The following is a 24,071-nucleotide window of genomic DNA, read 5'->3' on the forward strand; positions in this document are numbered from 1 at the left end:
TCGTTTAACATTTGGATGATATATTAGTTATAAAATATATCAATATTAGTAATAAGTTGATTGGTAGTATATTTTATTTAATTATGAAGATTTAGTTAGTTTATATTTTTCTGATTTGTAGGTATTAATGGGTATCTTGTATCCTATTTAAACCATTGAATATCAATGAAGATTGAACCTTCCATCCGAGAGATTCAACATTCTATCCCAGAGATTCAACATTCGATCCCAATTCTATTTTGAAGACTGAACCTTCGATCTCAATTCTATTTTGAAGACTGAACCTTCGATCTCAATTCTATTTTGAAGATTGAACTTTCGATCTTAATTTTATTTTTCATTCTTAACTGTTATGGTTTATTTGATTTATTTGAGTAATAATATTTTCGGATCTATTCACATTTTTTAATTTAGATATTGTGCCAAAGTAAAGTATAAAAAGAAAAAGAAAAAGAAACGCTAGAGATTCCAAGGCAGAATTTATTCTTGCGTGTAGAAACAATAAAAACAAAGGAAGAAGCTTCACGAATGAATCAAAACTAAGCAAAACCCTCTTTTTTTTTTTTTTTGTCATTCTTTTTATGGTAAAGGAAGCTTCTTAGCACCACCCATCATTCAATCTTTCAACTTTATCATCATCTTTCCCATGGAAAATATAATAATGCAGATGCTCTTTCTAGACAACCCCTTTACTTTTTCTTTTTCCCATGGCGTTGTTCTTATCTACTAACACCCTTTCTTCTTCATTCTATAAATAATTCATTTCAATGTCTCTTTGTTCATCATTTTTCATTCAAGTTCTTGATTTTTCTTGTCCAATAATGCAAACTGGGCCTCACCACGCAGCAGAAGAAGATGCCTTTCGCGAGGAAAATAACAAGGTTTGGTTGTTGGATAGCCTTTGTGATTTCTTTTCTTTAAATTATTGAATGAAACTCATGATTTTTATTAGTGTTCTTATAGTTTTTTAATGTTTGATCTTTGAAAAGCTCACAATTTATCCGAGAGGTTTTAATATCACATGGGGCAATGATGAGCGTTATTGGCGTATTGTCAACTCCGACGAGTAAGTGTCTATTTACTTGAGCTTTTTGATAAATGGTAAATTAACTTGTAATAAGAGTAATGGATAATTTAGTGTGTAAACCTTATATATTGTGTTAATTTTAAAGCTCGGATTCGAATAGGATGCTTTTTACTTAATATTACCAGTTTTTTGATATATAAACCTATGATCATTTCCTAAATTAGCCAATGGGGAACTCTCTCTCAACAATCCTCCTCTCGAACAAAGTATACTATAGAGCCTTCCATGAGGTCTATAGAGCCCTCGAACAAAGTACACCCTTTGTTTGACAATTGAGTCACTTTTGACTACACTTTCTGGACTCACAACTTTTTTTTGTTCGACATCTGAGGATTCTATTAACATGGCTAAGTTAAAGACATTACGACTCTTCGCAATAGTATAATATTGTCCACTTAGAACCTAAGCTCTCGTGGCTTTGATTTGGGCTTCCCCAAAAGGCCTCTTACCAATGGAGATGTATTACTTGCTTATAAACTCATAATCATTATCTAAATTAGTGAATGTGTGACTCTCTCCCAACAATCCTCAACATAGATTATGTTTAATGAAATTAGCTAAGGTGTGTGCAACCTAATCTGATATCAAATTAAGTTATTGGGTTTTATTGGTTTTGATTCTCGATCAAAACACACCGAAATAAATAACCGAAACAGAAAGAGATAATAAATAACACCATTGCTTGAGAATAAAACACACTATTCAAACAATTCTTCTCCTAGAAATACTCTACAATTAATAACATTTTCTAAAAATGCTCCACGACTAATAACTTCTAATGCTCCTTGTTCGACTTTGAACAAGTAAAGCTCATTGACTCACCGGGATCGAGTGATCTAACAAAGTTGGGTCATTTTGTGCAGGCCGGTGGCCGAGCTGAAGCAAGTTTCATGGCTTGAAGTGACATGCTCAACTGATAAAGTAGAGTTTGGAAAGAGGTACAATGTGGGTTTCAATGTTTCACTAAGGCCAGATGCATTTGGATGGAAGGGGCTTGATGTTTATGTAATGGCTAAGGTTGGGAAGAAAGGAAACTTCTTCCCTAAGAAAGTGTCTCTTGGAGACGACCACCCAGAGCAAAAGTTTATCATTCCTAGGACGCCTTTAGTAATCTCAATTGATCGTTCAACAGCCAAAGAGAAAAGCATCCACCTTGGGTTGTATGAAGTTTGGAGTTCAAAGTGGAAGGGGGGATTGAAGATCCACAATGCATTCATTGAGAAGGTTGACTAAACTTTGAGCCATAATCCTATGAGGGATATGAGATTTCCTTTGTTTTTTAAGCTTTCAAAATGTTATGATGTTTGTAAAAGTAAAAGGATGTCTTTGATGTTGTTGATTCATTGATATGTTAAAGTCTCGTTTTGTTGCTTAATTGAATGCTATTTATTATTATATTGCTTAATCTATAGCCAAAAACTCCAAACGGGCTTTAGGAAGGACAAGGATTGTTTAGTTCAAGATTTTGTTTCAGATGTTACAAATAAGATGACTTATGATGTCTAGAAATTAGGGGTGTTTATAGATTGGGTTAGGTCGGATAGGAAAGCTTTTTAGATTCAGCTCAATTATTCGGGCCTGTAAACTTTCAATTCAAACAATTCTTATTAAATAATGAATACAATCCAACCCAACCATAAACTTTTTGAGTCTTTTTGAGTTGAGTTGATTTGGATTTATTCAAATTTTTATTTTTAATAAAAGTAAAATGTTAGTTCGTAAATGTAACACCCCTAATTTCCTATTGAAATCAATGTCGCCGCTACATACATAACATGTCTATAATGCGCAGAAAATTCATTTAAATGTGTCATAACAAAGCCATAGACTTGTGATCACTTGTAAAAGTATATAGTAAAATGGTGTAAAATTTACAAGTATACTATATCCCAATTGGCAAGTAATAAGTAAATTATAGATTTCACAAAAAAAAAAAAAACATATTACTTTCGTTGATGAAAATTAAGTGAGTTTTTAGTATCATTCAAATGTGTGTTGATGAGTTTATACTATCTAAACAAATATATTCACAGTGGTAACAGCTGTCGAAAAACAGAGAGAAACGAGAAAATCAACAATAATAAGGAAGGTTCATATAACACCCGAATTCATGAGGTATTATCGACCCTTATTTTTCCTTCCTAAGATTCAAAATAGATGCATATAATAAGATCATGAGATTTATTGTAGGTCGAGGACACGGAGACTCAAGTCGATGAAAAAGGAAATTATGCTAAATAGTTGGGCAAAAAAAAAAAAAAGGTCAAAGTCAACCGACATTTTGGCCCTGTCCCTACTCCTACCTGGTCTATGTGGATAGGATAGAACAAGAAAGAGAGAGAAAGAAAAGAGGAAAAGGAAAAGAGAGAAGAAAGAAGAAGGTTTTGGAAAGAAGGAGGAGAGAGAAGTCGGCCGCCCTAAATTTACCGTTGGAGATCAACCCAAGGCAAGAAGCTTTGAATCAAAACTACCGAGACTCGGTGTTGGAAGAAAGGTTTGGGTGGTGGATTTGCCCATTCCAACAAGAAAACCCGAGAACTAAACATGGTATAGTTTTGGCATTTTTATTTCGATTTTACCTAGAGATGAGGAGTTTCTTGAGTGATAGATCTAAAATTTTTGAAATGTATAACTAAAAGAGGATTCACAAAGAAATCTTAGATGAAAATCGGAGTCCAAGTTGGAGAACGGCGAACTGGTCAAGAACCGTAATGTGAGTTTTTCTACATCTTTGAATGTTCTTAATTCACTCAGTGTTCAAGTAAAAAATATAAGAAAAATACGACGGCGTAGGTGGATAGAAACTCTACAATTTTGGTGAAGAAACTAAGTTGATTCGAGTTGTGTGCGTTAAGATACAGCAATCTGAAAAAAATAGATCGAAAATGTAAAAATCCTAACATTCTGGAAATTTGAAAAACGCGCAAGAGAAAGGGAACCACCGCCAAGCATCGCCCACTGTACGGAGGAGCGCGATGGAAACGACAAGCGACACATGCCACAATTTCATTGGAGAAACGCGTCTGAGCTGCGAGAAGACACGCATCAGGCGCACGGATCTAGGTTGGCCCGAATCTTAACAGACAACCGACACACGACCCAACGTTCAACCCGCGGCTACATAGGAAACTTGCGCGTAAGCACCCTCAAAAGCGCATGAGAAGCACGTGAGTGGTCCATTTTACTTCGTTCCACCTCCATTTGTTAGTTTTTCACTCTGATTTCAATACTGACCTTACTTTAATGTGAATTAGGACCCATCAAGGAAATTTCAGAATATTTGGAATCCTCTCCAGTAAGAAATTTGAGCTCGAAAAGGCACGCGTCAACCATGTAAGTAACCATAGGATTCCCATAAGTAATACTTATAGGAACTGCTTGGAATTAGCATGCATGCTGTCAAACTGGTAATCCTAGCTAGTCGGACTTGGTTATATTAGTATATAAGTCGTGAAAAAAGAATTAAATAAGCAAATTAATGGTAGCTAGAATCGATCGACTATGAATTCACTTTAGGATGAGATTGTGATATTGTATGCATGTGAAAGGAGGAAGGGAAATTTGTGAAATCTGCGCTCTGGGTGAAGATGGACGTTATCTCCTGTTGAGCATGTTTGTTAATATTACATGAACCATGTTAACTCAAGTGCATGATTGCTTGTGTTGTCTTTCTTGTTGAGAAAAAGAAGAAACGACAAACCTAGACTAGAGCGTTTTGTAGTTAAATTTACACTCATACAAACCATTTTCTCAATGATTGCTCCATTTATTCTAACGAGTAAATATGAAATAGTTTATTGTGGTTAAACATGAAAAGAATATCAATTTACATGATTCGAGCCTAATTGTACATTTAATTGAGTTATTTGGTAAAATTTCAAAGCATATATATTGAACCATGATGTTATAGCAAATCTGGAAACAACTCTGTTGGCAATCTGCCAACAAATTGTTGATTTTGAAGCAATACGAAACACAAATTTTTCCGAGACTCACACTGAAATTATAATCCAAATCAGCAAGTCAAGTGGGTCATTGACTACCTAATTAGGAACATCCTAGGTGGACGGTTTACTCCTTTTCAACCATACATGGGAAGTAATGAAGAATATATAAGAAAAAGTTACCTACAAAGAGAGGAAGCCACATTTTGGAAAGAAATTGGAAGAGACAGCATATGACTCTTTTGCAAACTGCTATGAAACCAGAGAATAAGAAGAAAAACCCTAATCCAGCAACTGTGACTATAGAAGGAAAAGAAGACCAAGACGGATAGATTAAGGCAAGGAGGTAGACGTGAGAGCTCATAGGAAGGGAACTTCCATTGAAGGATAGCAACAAAGTTTGATAACTCTCTAATTTCTTACTCTCTTTTCTTATTCTATCAATTTTACATGATTGCGATGTGAGTTTTGTCTGTTTAATTTAGTTTGTATGAAGAAATAAACCTTATAGGGGAGACGAGAAAGTTTTATGTAATTTAAGCATGTTGATGACTATTGAATTACCGTGTGATCTAGATGATGTATGTACATGATTGTGAGTTTTTTCCATATAGTTACTATACTTTGGTAGACTCTAAATTATGAACTTGTCTCAATTGGTGAGGGTCTACCATAGAGAGATGTGAAGTCACCACCTAAAATCTGTGGTATACTTAATGATGAGCCTCTCTTGCACTATTGAGGGAGCCTAAAATAGTGCTTAATAGGGAGCTTGTTAAGTATCGTTAAGGGAGCAACAACTAGCGTACAACATTAGACATTATGGATACTATGGGTTGACTATAGAGTTGTTACTAATCAAGAATTCTATTAAAAGAGACATGATCCATATATGTTAGATGACACTTCAGTTTGAGATGGATGAGGTATCTACGTTCTTCTGCACATATCACGTTAGGACCTAGACAAACCAATAAGATTAGTAACCGATCAACTAAATGCATCTAGAAACCCGAATAACCTAGATGAGTGAAGTACACCTTGAGAGAGGAGTGACAAGGCTTGATAGATCAAATGTAGGGTGATATGGACCATGGAATTGGTAGACCATAGAAATCCAGACGAGCTCGATGGAGACGATGCACCTAGGTGTTGTCCTAAAATGACCTATGATATAGATACATGATATTAAGAACATTGAATAGGATGATTCGTAACAAAGTAGTCGTTGACAGAAGTGTTTTGGAGTCGTGTAGCTGCAGTAGGACCTTTAGATCCGTGTCCTATTGTCTTTAGGTATTTTGTCATTGTATTCCATATTTGAACATTTTGTAAACTCTTTTGTTTAACCCCGAAAATGTATTTGGATGATTTTATTAATTTTATAAATTTATATTCTAAAATTGTTAATCTCCATGTGTTACCTTTTATTTTAAAATGCAAAATTTTACGTAACACCAAAAGTGGGTTTTACGATTAGTATGTTATTTTCTAAGCTTATTTATTTATTTTTATTAAACACTTTCCTTATTTACTTATTTTACAAAAAAAAAAGTCGTATATTTTATTCTATATATTTATGGAGGTGAATGAAATGAATATCTTATCTATATAAAAGAATCAAATATGATAGTTCAACGATCAAAGATGATAAAAGATGATAGTTCAACTAAATGATATTGTGATCTTAAATATTTAATGAATATTTTATCGTGCATCACTTAGATAACAACCCTTCTAAAAATTTGTATAATATTTTATTTAAAAATATAAATAGATTATGAAATTTCAATTATGAATGAAAGCTATGATGAAGTATTTCGTAAATTTAACTATAAAGAGTGTTTAAAGTAAATTTTAAATATAGTTCATTTATATTTAAACAATAAAATGAAATTATGTATGTATGACTTTATACTCTTTACACCAAATAATAAAAATATAACAAAATTAATAAAACATTTCAATAAAAAAGTATTTAGAAATACAATAGGATTGAAAAAATGTTATTTAGAATTTAAAAATATACAAACATATTATAAATTTAATAAATAGCCTTATAAAATATTTTTATATGAACATATAAGTTATACTTTCATACTCTATTATACCATAATAAAACTAATACAAAAACATTATAAAAATTCATAAATTTTTAATAATATCGTCGAGATCTTTCAAAATTCTTTATTCTATTAAAAATTCTTTATTCTATTAAAGGTGCTCGCATGTGAAAAGTTGCCATTTCTACATTCTACCATTTCTACATTCTACATAGCATTTGAGGATGAATTGAAGATGAAGATACACTCTACTATAGCAAAATTCTTCTAACCAAGAGCTCAAATTTGACTCATCATGTATATGTTTGACAGTCATCCATCTTTGCTCGCATAATATGCTTCCTCCAAGAATATTACCTTTATTCCTTTGAAGTTTAATTTTTTTTTTTAATTCTTTACGTGTAGATCTATTACAAAACACAAAGAACAAGACAAAGGAAGAAGTTTCACATAGAGGTAAATTGAGGTCGTTGGGTTGCGAGCGTCTACTAGGCTTAATGGACCATTGGGCTGCGTGTGTCAGGTGGGTTGTGAGAACGGTTGGAAACGGGTATGGATATGGGTATCTGACCCGCGTTTTGACTCGTGGACCCTTTCTTTCTCACCCGATTTCTTCGAAAGTTTCAATTATATTTCTCTCTTCCTAAAAGTTTCCGATGTACTTCTTCGTTGCTCTTCCATTCAAATCCCGACTATCGTTGACTCTATTTCGATCTGTCCTCCACTCTCGCGAATTTTACAATTGTATCGTATGTATGTTATGGCTCTTTGGTTGAAATTTCCAAGAACCATGTTGTTTTATGTATTATGTGAAGCTAGAAAGAGAATATGCATGACTAGAATATTAGTTGGGCAATACAGACGAGAATGTTATGCATGATGTAAATAATTTCCAAAATGCCCCTATGATGAAATTTGTGATGAATGTTGTTTTTATATGTTGAGCCACCTAGCCGTCCTAGGAACCCAATAGACCTCCTTAGCTCCCAAATATGACCAAGGCAAAGTTTAAATTATAGATTACGCGCTTAGGTTATCGATAGGTATAACTCCCTAGAAAAACATGCATGAAAGAAACTCAGTTAAGATTAGGGCGCGATAGCTTGTACAGTCTACACTTTGATCTAGGTCAAAACATTTCTAGCAGACCTTACAGCCTAGGATCGTTAGCAAGAATCAGAGATCTAAACTTAAGTGCACCTAAAGACTTGGATTAGCTTAAAGGAGTTAGCCCTCAGCATCTTGGAAGCGGAGATGAGATTTAAACCGCCTAAAAGCCCTTAAGAACCTTGTAGGCCTCCATAGCAACGAAGAACAACCAAGATGGCTCATCAGGCTAAAGAAGTGTCAACAGTGTCACTAGTCTGTCTACTACCCTTTCTGCTCCTATTTTGTACCATTGAGACTCTACTCCAGTTCTTGTACTGTGGTGCTAGGCGTCACCAGTTAGAGTAGCACGACACAAGCCCCAACCTAGTTGAAATGGCTAGGGCTCTCATGAATAGGACTTCTGTGTTGACCTTGAGTGAGGGAACAAGGGACCATGTAGGTTGGCCTAGTAGCTAACAAGCACATGGGATATCGTTTTCCCGAAACTTTGGCACTTTATGGTCTTGTGGGAGGGTCTGTCGACTAACCTCCATGTATGATGTTCAAATTCAGATCAAGCCATACTGTTTTGCAGCTTATGAGGTTTGTCCTTAACCTAGGACACTAGTCATTCACGACGTAAGCAAGACAAGCCACCTAAGTTGTAGAAATGAAAGATTGGAAAACCCCTAGGGGGTACACTTCAATTTAAAAGACTTGCACGGAGTGTCGCAGTACCCAGTTGCTCAAATAGCATTGGAACCTAGGCCCAAACTTCCATAAGCCCAAAGTAAAGCCCGTGGATACTTACTAGGTTAAGAATGCAATGAGATACCAGTAGATTGCTTATTGAGTATTTTTTAGCGCCCCTAAGTTAGTGACGTCACTACGTTGCTTTAAACACATATGCAAAAATTCACAATTAATACTTAATAATATAGTCATGGACTTACATATTTAATTAAAAAATAAGAAGTTTGAAATAACAGTCTTTTAACATCAAATATAAAGAAACTACCTATTAACTATTAAATGTAAAATAATGTATTCTACTACCCTATATTGACCTATCTTGACTTCATGGCTTTTCTAGCATTCTTCGTCATCTATGTATGGGAGCTTTACCTTTACCAAAAAATATAAGGGTGCATGTGGCTTCAGTATTTTTAGAAATACTCAGTAAGTCATCTCACTTTTGGGGTTAGTAATGCAATAATAAACATAATAGGATTGGGACCTATTTTCAAATCATAACATGACCTTATGGTCTTTCCAGCTATGGGTAGGGTTCGATGTGTGATGCTTCTCCACACATGGCCTATGCACGCGCACATGGACCCACCAGGCAGGCTCGTATATGTACCCCCTAGGCATGACTTGGTCGGACACAACGTGTTAACACGTCACTAGATGCCATAGAAAAGGAAAAGCCCTCATGATATCATGGCCAATATAAATATCAAAGGTACGCATTCGTTCTAGCATAACATAACGGGGAAGTATCCCGATGCATATGACATACATACATGCATGAGGTCCCCATGATTTTCATTCATAACATAACACTAACATCATTCCCTTTATTCTTTCATCCATGACAGTTTCATATATGCATCATGTATACATGACAGTCATCACATATCCCATCACATAAATTTACATGACAAGACATAACATGACATACATAACATTTCATTTCATTCATAATATAACGTAATGGATATCACATGCATACATAGCATAGCATCATATGTCAATACATAGAACAAATTGTTAGGATCGATACCAATTGTTAGCTCTGATACCAATTATTAGGATCGTTCAACAACGCACACTCGATCAAGATGAATACAAAGAACAAGAGAGAGAAAATACAAGAGGAATATTGGTTGAAGGTTTTATATTGATGACTGGAGGTATGTACAACAAGATAGAATAATGAAGAAAAGTACATCTTGAGAGCACTGGCTGATGGGTATATATATGGTTTCAATTTACTAAATATAGTTTTCAAAGATTTAAACCTACGCCATCTAATTTAACAAATATATCTCTATTAAATCTTTATCAAATATCTACCATATATAGAGATCTTTACAAAATATCTTCCAAATATATTTCCACCAAATCTAGGCATCAGGCTCCATATCCCAACACAAATACGCATAACATAAAATAATATGATGTGTGCAAGCATCAGGCTCCATATCCCAACACAAATATGCATAACATAAAATAATATGATGTGTGCAAGGGACACGAGGCATGCACCATCATACATCATTCAATTATCTAACTCCAACAGTAAGGTCACTTACATAATTGGCCTTGGCCAAAGTTATCAATTACTCGGTAGTTGTATCGAGCACTATACTACGATGTTTAATCTCACCTATTACATAATTAGGACATATCAATATCTTAATCTAGTTAAACATGATGATTATTTCCAATATAAGTCCTAAAACTACATAAAATTGAGTAAACAGGAGTCTTACTGGCCTCAATTGCCCTTAACGAGGTCACAAATGGCTTTCGAAGGGTAAAAAACTTGGGGAATGGTATAAATTTTGTATACTGAGCCACCAAGTCGTCAAGCTAAGACGTCGAGGCAAGCCGTCAAGCCGAGTCAACAGAGCTACTATGCAAGCCAACGACGAGCCAAATTTAAGTCGTGGCTGGGGGAGATCATGCGTCATTTATGTGTGCAGTTGAAGGAGAGGCACAGGTCGCTTCGAGTCGAGGTGCGGGTTTTCGAGTCAATAGTTGAACCGACCTCACACGTTTGGTTTTAGGTTGTGAGTAATTGGGTCATTGATCTGTGCACGTCTAAAGCAGGTAATTGTTTCATAGGCTGCGATGGGTTGGGTTTGTGGGTTAGGGCTCCGACTTGAGTCCGAAAGATTCGTCTCCTCTGCCCAAGAACATAGAGTAAGCCTTCGGTCTTTTCCCCCTCTTTTTCAATGACTTTCCAACGCGGTTTACAATTTGTTAAAGATCACCTGATTTAGATTGATGTCAGTTAGTATTTTTTGTTTCTGATTAAATATCCTCGTAGTTAGGAGTTGATTTAGTTTTGATTTGTTTATTGGTTTGATATCAGATTTTCTGCAGATTTTTAGCAGATTTATTGAACTTTGTTTTTATATTCTCTGTATATATATATATATATTAGAGCTTCTTGCTCTTAATAATATATCTTCTAATCAACCATTCAATCACTCATTCTTTCACTAATAAATTGATATCAGAGTCGTCTTCTTAAGGGATTTGTGAGATCAAAATGAAATGAGAATCTAGTTTTTCAGCGATTGCACCACCAATCTTCGATGGAGACAATTATCAGGAGAAAAGGATTACGAGGTCCCTCCACTTCCAGCAAATTCTACTGTAGCACAAATCAAAGCACAGAAGGAAAAGAAGACAAGAAAATCAAAGGCAAAAGCTTGCCTATTTGCAGCTGTATCTCAAATGATTTTCATACGAATAATGTCCCTCAAAACAGCAAAGGAAATCTAGGATTACCTCAAGGCTAAATATGAGGAGATGAGAGGATTCGTGGAATGAAAGTCCTGAATTTTAATCTGGGATTACCTTAAGGCTGAATATGAAGGAGATGAGAGGATTCGTAGAATGAAAGTTCTGAATTTGATTAGGGATTTCAAGTTGTAGAAGATGAAGGAGTTCAGTGAAAGAGTACTCTGACAGACTTCTCAACATTGCCAACAATGTGAGATTGCCTGGTTCTGTGTTAAATGATTCCAGGATTGTTGAAAAGTTGTTGTTTACTGTTTTAGTGAAGTTTGAAGCCACCATTACTCTAGAGAACACCAATGACTTGTCAAAGATTTCTCTTACAGAGCTCTTGAATTCTTTACAAGCACCAAAGCAAAGGAGGTCTATGAGGCAAAAAGGGGTGATTGAAGGTGCCTTACCTGTTAAACATCAAGACAAAAGCAGGTATAAAAAAAAGAAAAAATTCAAAAACCAATCGACAAATGGAGATTCATCTGCCAATTATCAGAAGACAAAAGGAGGAGGTTCCAAAAAATCCTATCCACCATGCCGCCATTGTGAGTAGAAGACCTGATGCAAAATGCTCCAAATGCAATCAACTTGGACATAAAATTGTGATCTGCAAAGTTAAAGGTCAGGTGAAAGAAGTAGATGCACAGGTAGCTGATCAAGAAGAAGAAGATCAATTGTTTGTGGTCACTTGTTTCTCAAGCAAAGAATCAAGCGAGAGTTGGTTGATTGAGAGTGGGTGCATAAATCATATGACATATGACAAGGAGGTTTTTGAGGAATTAAGAGACACTAAAGTCAAGAGAGTGAGGATTGATAGTGGTGAATACTTGGAAGTCAAGGGAAAAGACATAATAGCTATAACAAACTATGAAGGTACAAAATTTATTCGAGATGTTTTATTTGTACGTAAAATTGATCAAAATCTCTTAAGTGTTATCAGTTACTTGATAATGGCTATAAAATGTTGTTTGAAAATAAGCAGCGCTTGATTAGAGATGCTAGTGACAAAGGCTTGTTCATAGAAAAACTAAGCATTTCAAAAGAGTGGTGATGTGACTCTTTGCTACTGCAAATCTAAAGATCAAATCGCAGATGTCCTTACCAAACCTCCCCGACTTAGCAAGTCTGAAGATTTTAGAAAAAGAAGTTTGGAGTTTGGAGCTACTAAACAAGGAGTAATAAAGATCACCTATTTTAGATTGATGTCCGTTAGTATTTTTCTGTTAATGTTTCTGATTAAATCTCCTTAATAATTAGGAGTTGATTTAGTTTTGATCTGTTTACGGGGTTGTTACCAGATTCTCCTTCAGATTTTTATCAGATTTTGTAAATTTTCTTTTTATATTCTCGGTATATATATTAGAGTTTCTTGCTCTTAATAAATATATCTTCTAATCAACCATTCAATCACTCATTCTTTCACTGACACGTTTGATTCCGTAGCCGTTCATCCACCTCTCATTTGTACAATAGCACCATGACACTCCTTTGTTCCTAAATCCCCAAAATCTTCATTGAAATTTGAAATCCTCGTCGTATAATCTCTCGGTCTCCTTCTCAGATAACGCTTAGGTTTCCCTCTCAGCCACGTGTGTAGATTACAAAAGAAAGGAACGTGAGAGTTGGTGATGGAGAGCATGAGAGTGGAGAGGCTTTAAGGGGGAGGTGGGGCGGTTATCCTCGTGATATTAACCCCTCACTGGAAATCGCAAGATTTCCAGCCATATTTGAATATATATATATATATATATATATATATATATATATATATATATATATATTATCAAACCGTTATAATTTTTATAAGGAGTCATTCCAGAGCATCAGTCCATTTTTATATTTTAGAATCTTTTGTATAATTATTGGTGTAATATTTTGAACTACATTTTCTTATTAACAAATTTAAGTTGGGTGTTGTTGGCTATTTTGTTTTCTAATTTAAATTTTATTAGATTTTTATTTCATGTCTTATTTTACTTTTAATAACTGTCCAAGATTTAAAGTCTCGAAAATCTGGTAAGATAATTTCATACTCATTATAATTAATACAAAAACAAAGTCATAAATTTTTAATAATATCAATCGTTGAGACCTTCGAAAAATACTATAAACGGTTAATTATAGTGTTTTTCGTTAGCCGGTGGAGGTTTCATGCCTAAATGGAAATTATTTGTTCTATTAATGGTGGTCACCATGAGAAAAGTTGCCATTTCTACATAGCATTGGAGATTTCTACATAGCATTGGAGGATGAATTGAAGATGAAGATACACTCTACTATAGCAAAATTCTTCCCAAGAGCTCAAATTTGACTCACCATGTATACTTTTGACATTTCTCCATCTTGCTCACACAATATTCTTCCTTTATTCCTTTGAAGTTTTACCCATTTTTTATTCTTTGCGTGTAGACTTATTACAAAACACAAAGAACTAGACAAAGGAAGAAGTTTCACATAAAGTGTAACGGCCTAAGTTCAACACTAACAGATATATTGTCGTCTTTGGACTTTCTCTTGCGAATGTCCCTTTAAGGTGAACAAGATGAAGGAAAAAGTTTTACATAGAGTGTAACAGTCTAAGCACACCCCTAACAGATTGTTAAGAATGAGACGTAGAAATAAAAATAGAATTGGGAAGGTGTGTATTCATTGATATTCATAACCTTTGAATAGGATACAAGCTACCAACTAAATAAAAAAAATATAAACTAATTAAATATTGAAAATAAAATAAAATATACTATAAATCAAATCATAAAGAAAAAATATTAAAATATAATATCTAAGATATATTCCATAAATAATATATCTCAACATAGTTATTATTCTTTTTGGACTTTCCATTTCGGACTTCCCTTCAAGATGAACGAGACAAATGAAGAAGTTTCACATAGAGTGTAGCAGCCTAAGTTCACCGCTACCAGATATTATCCTTTTTAGACTTTCCCTTTTAGACTTTCTTTCAATGTGAACAAGACAAAGGAAGAAATTCTACATAAGTGTAACGGTCTAAGAGAACAGCTAACAGATATTATCCTTTTTGGACTTCCTTTCAAGGTGAACAAGACAATGAAGAAGTTTCACATAGAGTGTAACAGCTCAAGCCCACTTGTAGCGGATATTGTCATTTTTTTACTTTATCTTTTGGACTTTCCGACTTTCCTTCAAGGTGAACAAGACAAAGGAAGAAGTTTCAAATAGAGTATAACCACCTAAGCCCCACAACTAACCGATATTGTTCTCTTTGGACTTTCTTTTCCTGGTTTCTTCTCAAGGTTTTTAAAAGCTAAAGAAAAGTTTCCACACCCTTACAAAAAAAAGCTTCGTTCCCCTTTCCAGTCAATATGAGATCTCACATACAAGTACACTGTTATGTCTCATGATATCAATGAACCCTTAAAAATCACGGTTGCCTCTACCATCCGACAAACCTAACGACAAGCCGAAATCCCCAGAAATCCATTTTGGTTTGCATGAAGTATGGAATAAGAAGTGGAAGGGAGGGTTGACGATTCATCACGCCTACATTGAGAAGGCCGAACCAGCTTATCCCAAAAAAAAATGAGATTTCATTGGAGGGTTCCTTGGGGTTGTAGGAAAATGTTAAGGTGATGATATACTTAGTTTTATTGTTTTAAGTTTAAACGGTTATAGTTGAATTATGGTTTACTGTATATATCATATTTAACTTTTTATTATAGACAAATATCTTGTATAATATATCTAGTCTTTCCGTGCCGTTTGCATACTCCATACGGTTTACATATGTATCATATTTTATCCTTTATTTATAAGCAAATATTTCACAAGGTTTTAGCTTAATGAAGTTGGAAACGTTATGAGGACGTTCATTTTCCTGTTAATTTGACAAGCATTAGATTCTTCGAGATGGGTGTCACTGAAAAAATTATCCGAAAAATCAACCATATCTTTATACTGTTTAGATCGGGATTTTTTTTTTTTTGAAATTATTTTTTGACATTTTTCTCATATATTCTACAATTTAAAATTAATAACCATATTGTGACAGTCTCCTGGTATGATTTTTTGTGAAAGTTTATCTAACTTTTATTTAACATATTTTGTAACGACCCCAGATTTATGATAGTCTAAAGTCGCTATTGTAAGCCTATCATACTCATTTGTGTGGAAATAATCATTTGAAACTATAACATAAAATACTGTCATGGACTTATGTGTTCCAAGATGTCTTTAAAATAACATAACAATTTCTTAATAAATAAACAGTAGAGACAAAAACACCTTATTGTAACGTAAGTCTAAAAAAATAAATACAAGTATTTTATGCATGTGTTATGGTCTCGCTTGCGATACTGTTATCAGAGCGTCTTGCCTTTATCTGAAATAGAAGTAGTGTGTGGCTTTACTATTTTAAGAAATAATCAGTGAGTGACCCCACTGTTGAGGTTAAATGCAAATACATGAAATCGTGAATGAGACCTATTCTTTTCGTGTATATTTCATTGGACAGCTATTCTAAATGAGTAATTGGATATGTATTTACTGTTCTACATACGGTCCACAGGATTAAGATCAAGTCGCATATGATCATCATCTGAAATATTAATCTTCTCAATTAACGGAATTATAAAGAGTGATTAAATATTTCTTGGTCTAGTCTTATACAAACTCATTGCATAGGATACCCCCACTTACCTGTCTCCAAATGAACGATTTGGATCAAATCATTTGTAACAGTTACAAAGTGGGTTATATCAATAGTGCTATCAAAAGTAAGGCACCCAACCTTATCCATATCTTATAGACTCTTTAGGTTATTACTTGAACACGATCCTCTTGTATGTCAACCACATACTGTTCAAGATTACATCTAGATTTTCATACGATGGATAATAATTAAATTACAAATAAAATAATAAAAATTATTATTAAAAACTAAATAATTAATTACGAGGAATCCCAACAGTTAAATGACACTAGAGTTCGAGATTGATGAGGCATCAACGTTCTCCTACACATATCACGTAAGGACCTAGACAAACCAATAAGATTAGTAGCAAATCAACTAAGTACATCTAGAAACCCGAGTAACCTAGATGAGTAAAGTACACTTGGAAGGAGGAGTGACGAGGCTTGATAGATCAAATGTAGGGTGGTAAGAACCATGGAATTAGTAGACCATAGAAATCCAAACGAACTCGATGGAGGCGATGCACCTAGGTGTTGTCTTGATGATATAGACACATGATATTAAGAACATTGAATAGGATGGCTCGTAAAAATAGCGGTCATTGGTAGGAGTTACATATTTTGTCATAGTATTCCATATTTGAATATTTTGTATAACTCTTTTGTTTAACTCCCACATATGTATTTGAATGATTTTATTAATTTTATAAATTTATATTCTAAAATTGTTAATCTCCATGGCATTACTTTTTGTTTTTAAAATGCAAAATTGTATGTAACAGTCCATGGTTTGAAGTACCAAACAAATAAATAAGTATTGAATAAATGTTATTAGAATTTAAAAATATACAAACATATTACAATTTTAATCAAAAGCGTTACGGAATATTTTCATATCAGCATATAACCTATACTATCGTACTCTATCATCAATAATAACTAATACAAAAACACTCTAAACAGTCAATTATAACGTTTTTCGTGAGCCGGTGGATAAAGTCACTCTCCCCTTACTTGCCTAAATGGAAATTCTTTGTTCTATTAAAGGTGGTCACCATGGGAAACGTTTCCATTTCTACCTAGCATTTGAGGATGAATTGAAGATGAAGATACACTCTACTATAGCAAAATTCTTCTAACCAAGAGCTCAAATTTGACTCATCATGTATACGTTTAACATTCATCCATCCTTGCTCACACAATATGCTTCCTCCAAGAATATTACCTTTATTCCTTTGAAGTTTTAATTTTTTTTTATTTATTATTATTCTTTACGTGTAGAACTGTTACAAAACACAAAGAACCAGATAAAGGAAGAAGTTTCACATAGAGTATAACCGCCTAAGTTCACCGCTAACAGATATTATCCTCTTTGAACTTTTTCTTTCAAACTTCCCTCCAAGGTGAACAAGACAAAAGAAGAAGTTTCACATAGAATGTAACTGCCTAAGTTCACCGCTAGCCGATATTATTCTATTTAGACTTTCCCTTTCGAATTCTCCTTCTAGGTGAACAAGACAAAAGAACACATTTCACACGGAGTGTAACCACCTAAATTCCCCATTAGCAGATATTATCTTCTTTAGACTTTTCCTCTCGGACTTCCTTTCAAGGTGAACAAGACAATTGAAGAAGTTTTCACATAGAGCGTAATAGCCTAAGTTTACCACTAGCAGATATTATCCTCCATGGGCTTTCCCTTTCGAATTTTCCTTCAAGGCGAACAAGACAAAGGAAGAAGTTTCACTAAGTTCACCGCTAGAAGATATTATCCTCTTTGGACTTTCTCTTTCGAATTTTCCTTCAAGGTGAACAAGACAAAGGAAGAATGTTCACATAGAGTGTAACCGTCTAAGCCCACATCTAACAAATATTATCTTTTTTGAACTTTCTCTTTTGGACTTCCGTTCAAGGTGAACAAGACATAGAGTGTAACATCCCAAACCCACTGCTAGCAGATATTGTCATTTTTTTTTTACTTTCACTTTTGGACTTTCCTTCAAGATGAACAAGACAAAGGAACACATAGAGTGTAACAGCCAAAGTTTATAACTAATCGATATTGTTCTTTTTGGGTTTTCTCTCTCGGGCTTCCTCTCAATATTTTTAAAAGCTAGAGAGAAGTTTCCACACCCTTACAAAGAAAGCTTCGTTTCCTTCTCCAGTCAATGTGGGATCTCAGATACAAGTAAAAAACTAAGTTCGGTTTGCAAATTCACAATCAAACAAGATTTCTAAAATTTACCAAATATTCTTCAAACTCTATTTTACCCGAACAAAGTCAAAAAGTTAATTAAAGTAGGGGAGGCTTTTTAACACCATGTTTATCACTCAAAATCTTTTACTTTTCCACGTTAATCTTTCGATTTTTTCAAATGTCGTGTTGTTCTTATCCACTAACACCCTTTTTGTTCCATCTTATAAATAGTTAGTTAAGCTAATTTTACAGATACAAACAAGCATACATTGAAGCTCTTAATTTTTGTTGTGGAAGGTTGTAATAATCCAATAATGAAAAAGGGAACGCAAGAGGAAAAGAAAAAGAACACGCAAGAGGAAACGCAAGAGGAAAAGAAAAAGAACACGCAAGAGGAAACAAAAGAGGAACAGCAAAAGGGGCCTCACAGAGTACCAGAAGAAAATGCCTTTCAAACGACGGGCAACAAGGTTTGCCCATTGGACAGCCTCTTTGTTTTCTTTTCTTTAAACTATATCGTATGAAACTCAAGATTTTTATCAGTTTTCTAACATTTGATCTGTGGAAGGTCGAAATTTATCCGAGAGGCTTTAAGATCACATGGGGCAACGATGAACGCTATTGGAAGAAACTCGAAGGGTCAGTTTCTCGATTAAGCTTTTCGATATAGTATACTAATGGTTAAACAAACTCATATCGATTGATTAATGAATGAAAATTAAATTAAAATTTAGATTTATAAATATATTCTAGCTGATATTGTTTTTTTTTTAGGGTTTTTCTCGAAGTTTTTACGCGTTTGCTAGAGAGAGTTTCCATAAAAAAAAAAGTTTTATTCTTCTCCTCCGTGTCCACACCTTTATAAATAGTGTTTCGTTCTCCTCCTCAATCGATGTGGGATCTCACAATTTACTCCCTTTAGGGCCCAACATCCTTACTGACACTCTGTTCTCTTCTCCCATCGATGTCAGACCCCCAATTCACCCCCTTCAGAACTTACCGTTCTTGCTAGCACATCTCTTCATGTCCACCCCTTTCGGGCTCAGCCTCTTCGCTGGCACATTGCCCGATGTCTGGCTCTGATACTATTTATAACGACTCAAGCCCACCACTAATAAATATGGTCCTCTTTCCACACCCTTTTAAAGAATGTTTCGTTCTCCTCCCCAGCATGTAATCTTACCCATACCATATTTGATTTTTTGAAATATAAGTTGGACTAAATATAATATTACTAAAATTATTTATTTAAGGATATGTATTAAAATTTATTACAAAATAAACTAAAAAAATCTAAAATCTAGTCCCAAAATTAAATTATTTTAATAATTTGTCTTAATAAAAATTAATAACTTAATTATTTAGAATTAAATAATGTAATAAGATGTGGGGAGGAGAACGATCCTTATGAAGGGTGTGGAAACCTTACCCTAGCAGACCAGTTTTAAAGTGTTGAGGGAAGCTTAAAAGAGAAAGTCCAAAGAGAACAATATTTGCTAACGGTGGGCCTGGGTCGTTACAAATGGTATCAGAGCCAGACACCGGATTATGTGAAGGCTATTCCCCAAAGGGGGTAGACACGACGGTGTGTAAGTAAGGACGCTAGGCCCTAAAGGGGGTGGATTTGGCAGGGGCCCAAAGGAAAGAGTGTCAGCGAAGGCGCTAGACCCCGGGGGTGGATTGTGATGTCCCACATTGGTTGGGGAGGAGAACAAAACACCCTTTACAAGGGTGTGGAAACCTTCCCATAGCAGACGCGTTTTAAAACCTTAAAGCGGAAACTCGTATGCTAGGGACAAGTTTTCACACCCTTTCTCTTCCCTAGCCGACGTGCTATCGCACAATCCTATGGTTAGATAAGTTATCTATTAATTATTGTCTACAAATTTGTGTCATTTTTGCAGGGAAATAAAATGTGAGGCAGAACTGAAGCAAGTTTCATGGCTGGAAGTAGCATGCTCAACTAAGGTGGAGTCTGGGAAGACATATAAAGTGGGTTTCGAAGTGTCATTGAAACCAGATGCGTTTGGATGGAAGGATGTCGATGTTTATGTGATGGCCAAGGTTGGGAAGTCAGGGAAATACATTTATAAGAAATTCCAACTTCACAATGTAGAGAAACTTACAAAGATAAGAATCCCTGATGCATTAAACGAACCCTTAAAAATCAAGGCTACGACTCCAACATCCGACAAGTCGAAATCCCCAAAAAGCGAGGTTACGTCTCCACCACCCGACAAGTCGAAATCCTCAAAAATCAAGGCTACGTCTCCAACAACCGGCAAGAAGGAATCCCCAGAAATCCATTTTGGTTTGTATGAAGTATGGAATAAGAAGTGGAAGGGAGGGTTGATCATTAAGCACGCCTTCATTGAGGAGACCGAACCAGCTGATCCCAAAAATGAGTCCTCCTCCTCTTAACCCCCCCGCCCTATCAAACAAATGAGGTTTCATTGGAGGGTTCCTTAGGGCTGTGGGAAAATGTTAAGCTCCATCCTATACTTAGTTTTATTATTGTTCTTAAGTTAAAAGACGGTTATACTTAGTTTTATTATTGTTCTTAAGTTTAAAGACGGTTATGGTTGAATTATGGTTTACTATACTCTTTATTATACACAAATATCTCGGGTAACTTATCTACTCTTTCTTTACTACTCTTTATTATAAGCAAATATTTGGTATGATTGAGGACATTTAGCGGCCAGATATCATATTTGACTCCTTATTATATGCAATTATGGTGTATCTATTTATTACCGTTTCCATTTTTTAATTTATAAATAATTATAAATAAGAAATTTTTATTTCTAGCAAATATTTCACAAGGTTTTACGTTAATGAAGTTGGAAAAGTTGTGAGGACGTTCATTTTCTTATTAATTTAACAAGCATTAGATTCTTCGAGATGGGTGCTGTGAAAAAAATTATTCGAAAAATCAACCATATCTTTATACCATTTGGATCAGAATTTTTTTTTTTTCATGCCTCTTAATAACCATTTTGGATGCTATTCCAATTATTTTTTTGACATTTTTCTCATATATTCAACTATTTAAAATTACAAACCTTATTGTGAGAGTCTCCTGGTATGATTTCTTGTGAAAGTTTATCTAACTTCTATTTGACATATTTTGTAACGATTCTAGATTTCCGATTGTCTAAAATCACTACTATATGCATGACATACTCATTTGTGTGGAAATAATCATTTGAAACTTTAACATAAAACATTGTCATGGATTTGCGTGTTCGAAGTTATCTTTAAAATAACATAACAATTTCTAAATAAATAAACATTAAAGATAAAAACACCATACCATATTTTAACTTAAGTCTAAAAATAAATAAATATGAGTCTCTCGCCTTTACCTGAAATAGAAGTATCGCGTGACTTGAGTATTTTAAGAAATATTGAGTAAGTGACTCCACTTTTGGGGTTAGATGCAAACACATAAAATCGTGAATGAGACTTATCCTTTCCGTGTATATTCCCTTGGGCGGCTATCCTAAATGGGTAATTGGATGTTTATTTGTTGTTCTACACACGACCCACGAGTGCGAGTAAGGGCCTACCAGTCGGTTCGCACACCTCCTAGGTCCCTTTCTTGGTCAAGTGAGCATTCTCTAAAGCTGTTGTTGCTAGACACCTATTGGGAATAGCGACCGTTGCCAACCCCATTTCATTTTCCTTCATATCATATCATTTTTCAACATAGTCTTTAAGGCATGTATAGGAGTTGTATCTCGTATCATTTATAACATACATGGTTTTTGTGTCACATCATGCATAACATATCCTTTGACATATCATATTATATTATATCATAAAATACGTCACAACATATTTTGTTACGTCAAACGTGTTACACCATAACATATATCATATCATCAACACGTCACATCATAACACATACCATAATATTAACATAACATATCACCGACATTTCATAATCATAACATATCACACATATCATAACCATATAATAGTCATATCATTTCATAAACACATCATTCATAGACATATCATAGTCATATCGTTTCACAAACATGTCATAATCATATCGTTCACAAACATATCATAGTCATATCGTTTCATATACATATCACACATATCAAGCATATGACACGTGCAAAACTACGGGGCACGTGTCATCATACCAATCATCAATTTCTAACCATATTAATGCTAAGGTCACTTACTTGGTTCTCCCTAAACTCGAGTACGTTTGGATTTCGTCTCCCGAAGTTGTTCAAAGTATTGTTGGGAGTTATTTCCTATTAGAATGCCCATCTCATTTTTGTTAAAAATTCAGATTTCTAGTCAAAATCAACTTGAACTTGGAAATAGAACGTTATACTGAATTTAATTGCCTTACTTAAGGTCAAATTCAGTTTCATGAGGGTAGAAAATGTAGGAATCGGTATCAAATTATCTATATCGAGTCGGATGGCCAAGTTTTGAGGGGAGGAGCCGAGCCGAGCCGATTAAGCGGAAGGAGTCGACGTCTTCATGCGAGACACGTGTCGCTGTGGGAAGAAGACGCGTGCACGAGTCATGAATCGGGTCGAGGCGTGGACTTCGAGTTGTTGCCTCGGGTATGTGGGTCAAGGCCCAAGCTGGTTGTGTGATTGGGCGGAATGGAAGGATAGGTTGTGGGTCGTTGCTCTGTGTCTGCTGGACCGAGCTCTCAACTGGGCTGCGACTGCTGCTGAGGTCGTCAGGACTGCGGTTCCTGATTGGCTCGCATACTTGGGCCAAAGATCATGGATTTATTCTTGTACTGGATAACCCAGATCCGACCCGACCCGAGACGTTGTCTTTCTAAGAATTTTCTCTCTCCTCCCGAACGACGACGTTTCCATCGCCATTTCTTTTCAGATACAGAAATTCAAGAACACGTTGTCTGGACTGCGGTTCCTGATTGGCTCACATAGGACTCGTTGAATCCTACCGTTCTATTCTCAAGAACGACGGCTATGTTAATCTCTTGTGTGTCTCATTGGTGGTTTGTGTTAGATCGAAGGTCTCTATTTCACCGGCGTTTATGTCTGATGAGGTAAACCATTCGGCTTCGGTCGTTTTCTTTCAATATTCATGTTTTCTTTTCTTGCAAGTGAGTTTTGAGGAGTGGCTGAAGTGTAGGACTTCTGGTAGGTTCATGGGTAAATTGAAGACGCGGGATCCGTGGGATCTTTAGCGTCTTGCCGGGATGCATTTTTAGGTGACTTTGTGATTTTTTATTTTTTTTAATATCTGTACCATTACATATTCTTCTATGTTCCTTATTTATATACCTTGGATCTTTCCCTTAATTAGGGGATGTGAGAATCCAATAAATCTTAGTATAACTTTCTTGTATCATGGTCAGACTACCAATGCTAGCCAAAATAAACGTACTTGTCTTGTAACACTCCAACTTTAAGGATAAAAGTAATCCAAGGAAACAAAGGAAAGGAATGAAAGAATTGAAGCAAAGACAAGATCTTAAGCTA

At 35.0% G+C, this 24,071-nt stretch overlaps 1 protein-coding gene and 1 long non-coding RNA gene across 4 annotated transcripts; both read left to right on the forward strand.

Annotated features, from left to right (window-relative positions):
* Window positions 1-604: 604 nt before the first annotated feature.
* LOC111457217 (protein PHLOEM PROTEIN 2-LIKE A9-like) lies at window positions 605-21,229 on the forward strand. Of its 3 annotated transcripts, XM_023099409.1 has the most exons (4): window positions 18,823-19,049; window positions 19,148-19,218; window positions 20,484-20,779; window positions 20,870-21,229. In XM_023099409.1, the coding sequence occupies exons 1-4, from the start codon at window positions 18,894-18,896 to the stop codon at window positions 20,998-21,000; spliced, it is 654 nt and encodes a 217-aa protein (XP_022955177.1). In that variant the 5' UTR covers window positions 18,823-18,893; the 3' UTR covers window positions 21,001-21,229. The 3 variants fall into 3 exon arrangements, with proteins under 3 accessions (XP_022955176.1, XP_022955177.1, XP_022955174.1); XM_023099408.1 differs by lacking the exon at window positions 18,823-19,049 and adding an exon at window positions 605-881 and having other exon boundaries at window positions 20,484-21,229; XM_023099406.1 differs by having other exon boundaries at window positions 18,824-19,049; window positions 20,484-21,229.
* LOC111457218 lies at window positions 3,466-4,604 on the forward strand. Its single transcript, XR_002712886.1, has 4 exons — window positions 3,466-3,634; window positions 3,729-3,800; window positions 4,016-4,254; window positions 4,342-4,604. It is a non-coding gene; the product is annotated as an uncharacterized LOC111457218 (long non-coding RNA).
* Window positions 21,230-24,071: the final 2,842 nt, after the last annotated feature.

Source organism: Cucurbita moschata, unplaced genomic scaffold (genome assembly GCF_002738365.1).
Source record: "Cucurbita moschata cultivar Rifu unplaced genomic scaffold, Cmos_1.0 Cmo_Scf00019, whole genome shotgun sequence".
NCBI classification, from domain to species: Eukaryota; Viridiplantae; Streptophyta; class Magnoliopsida; order Cucurbitales; family Cucurbitaceae; genus Cucurbita; species Cucurbita moschata.

Excerpts from the sequence above, each read along its gene's own strand:
- LOC111457217 (XM_023099406.1), top strand. The coding sequence starts at position 18,894 with ATGAAAAAGGGAACGCAAGAGGAAAAGAAAAAGAACACGCAAGAGGAA. Across the intron at positions 19,050-19,147 it reads TTCAAACGACGGGCAACAAG|GTCGAAATTTATCCGAGAGG; the intron begins GTTTGCCCATTG and ends GATCTGTGGAAG. Across the intron at positions 19,219-20,483 it reads TATTGGAAGAAACTCGAAGG|GGAAATAAAATGTGAGGCAG; the intron begins GTCAGTTTCTCG and ends TCATTTTTGCAG.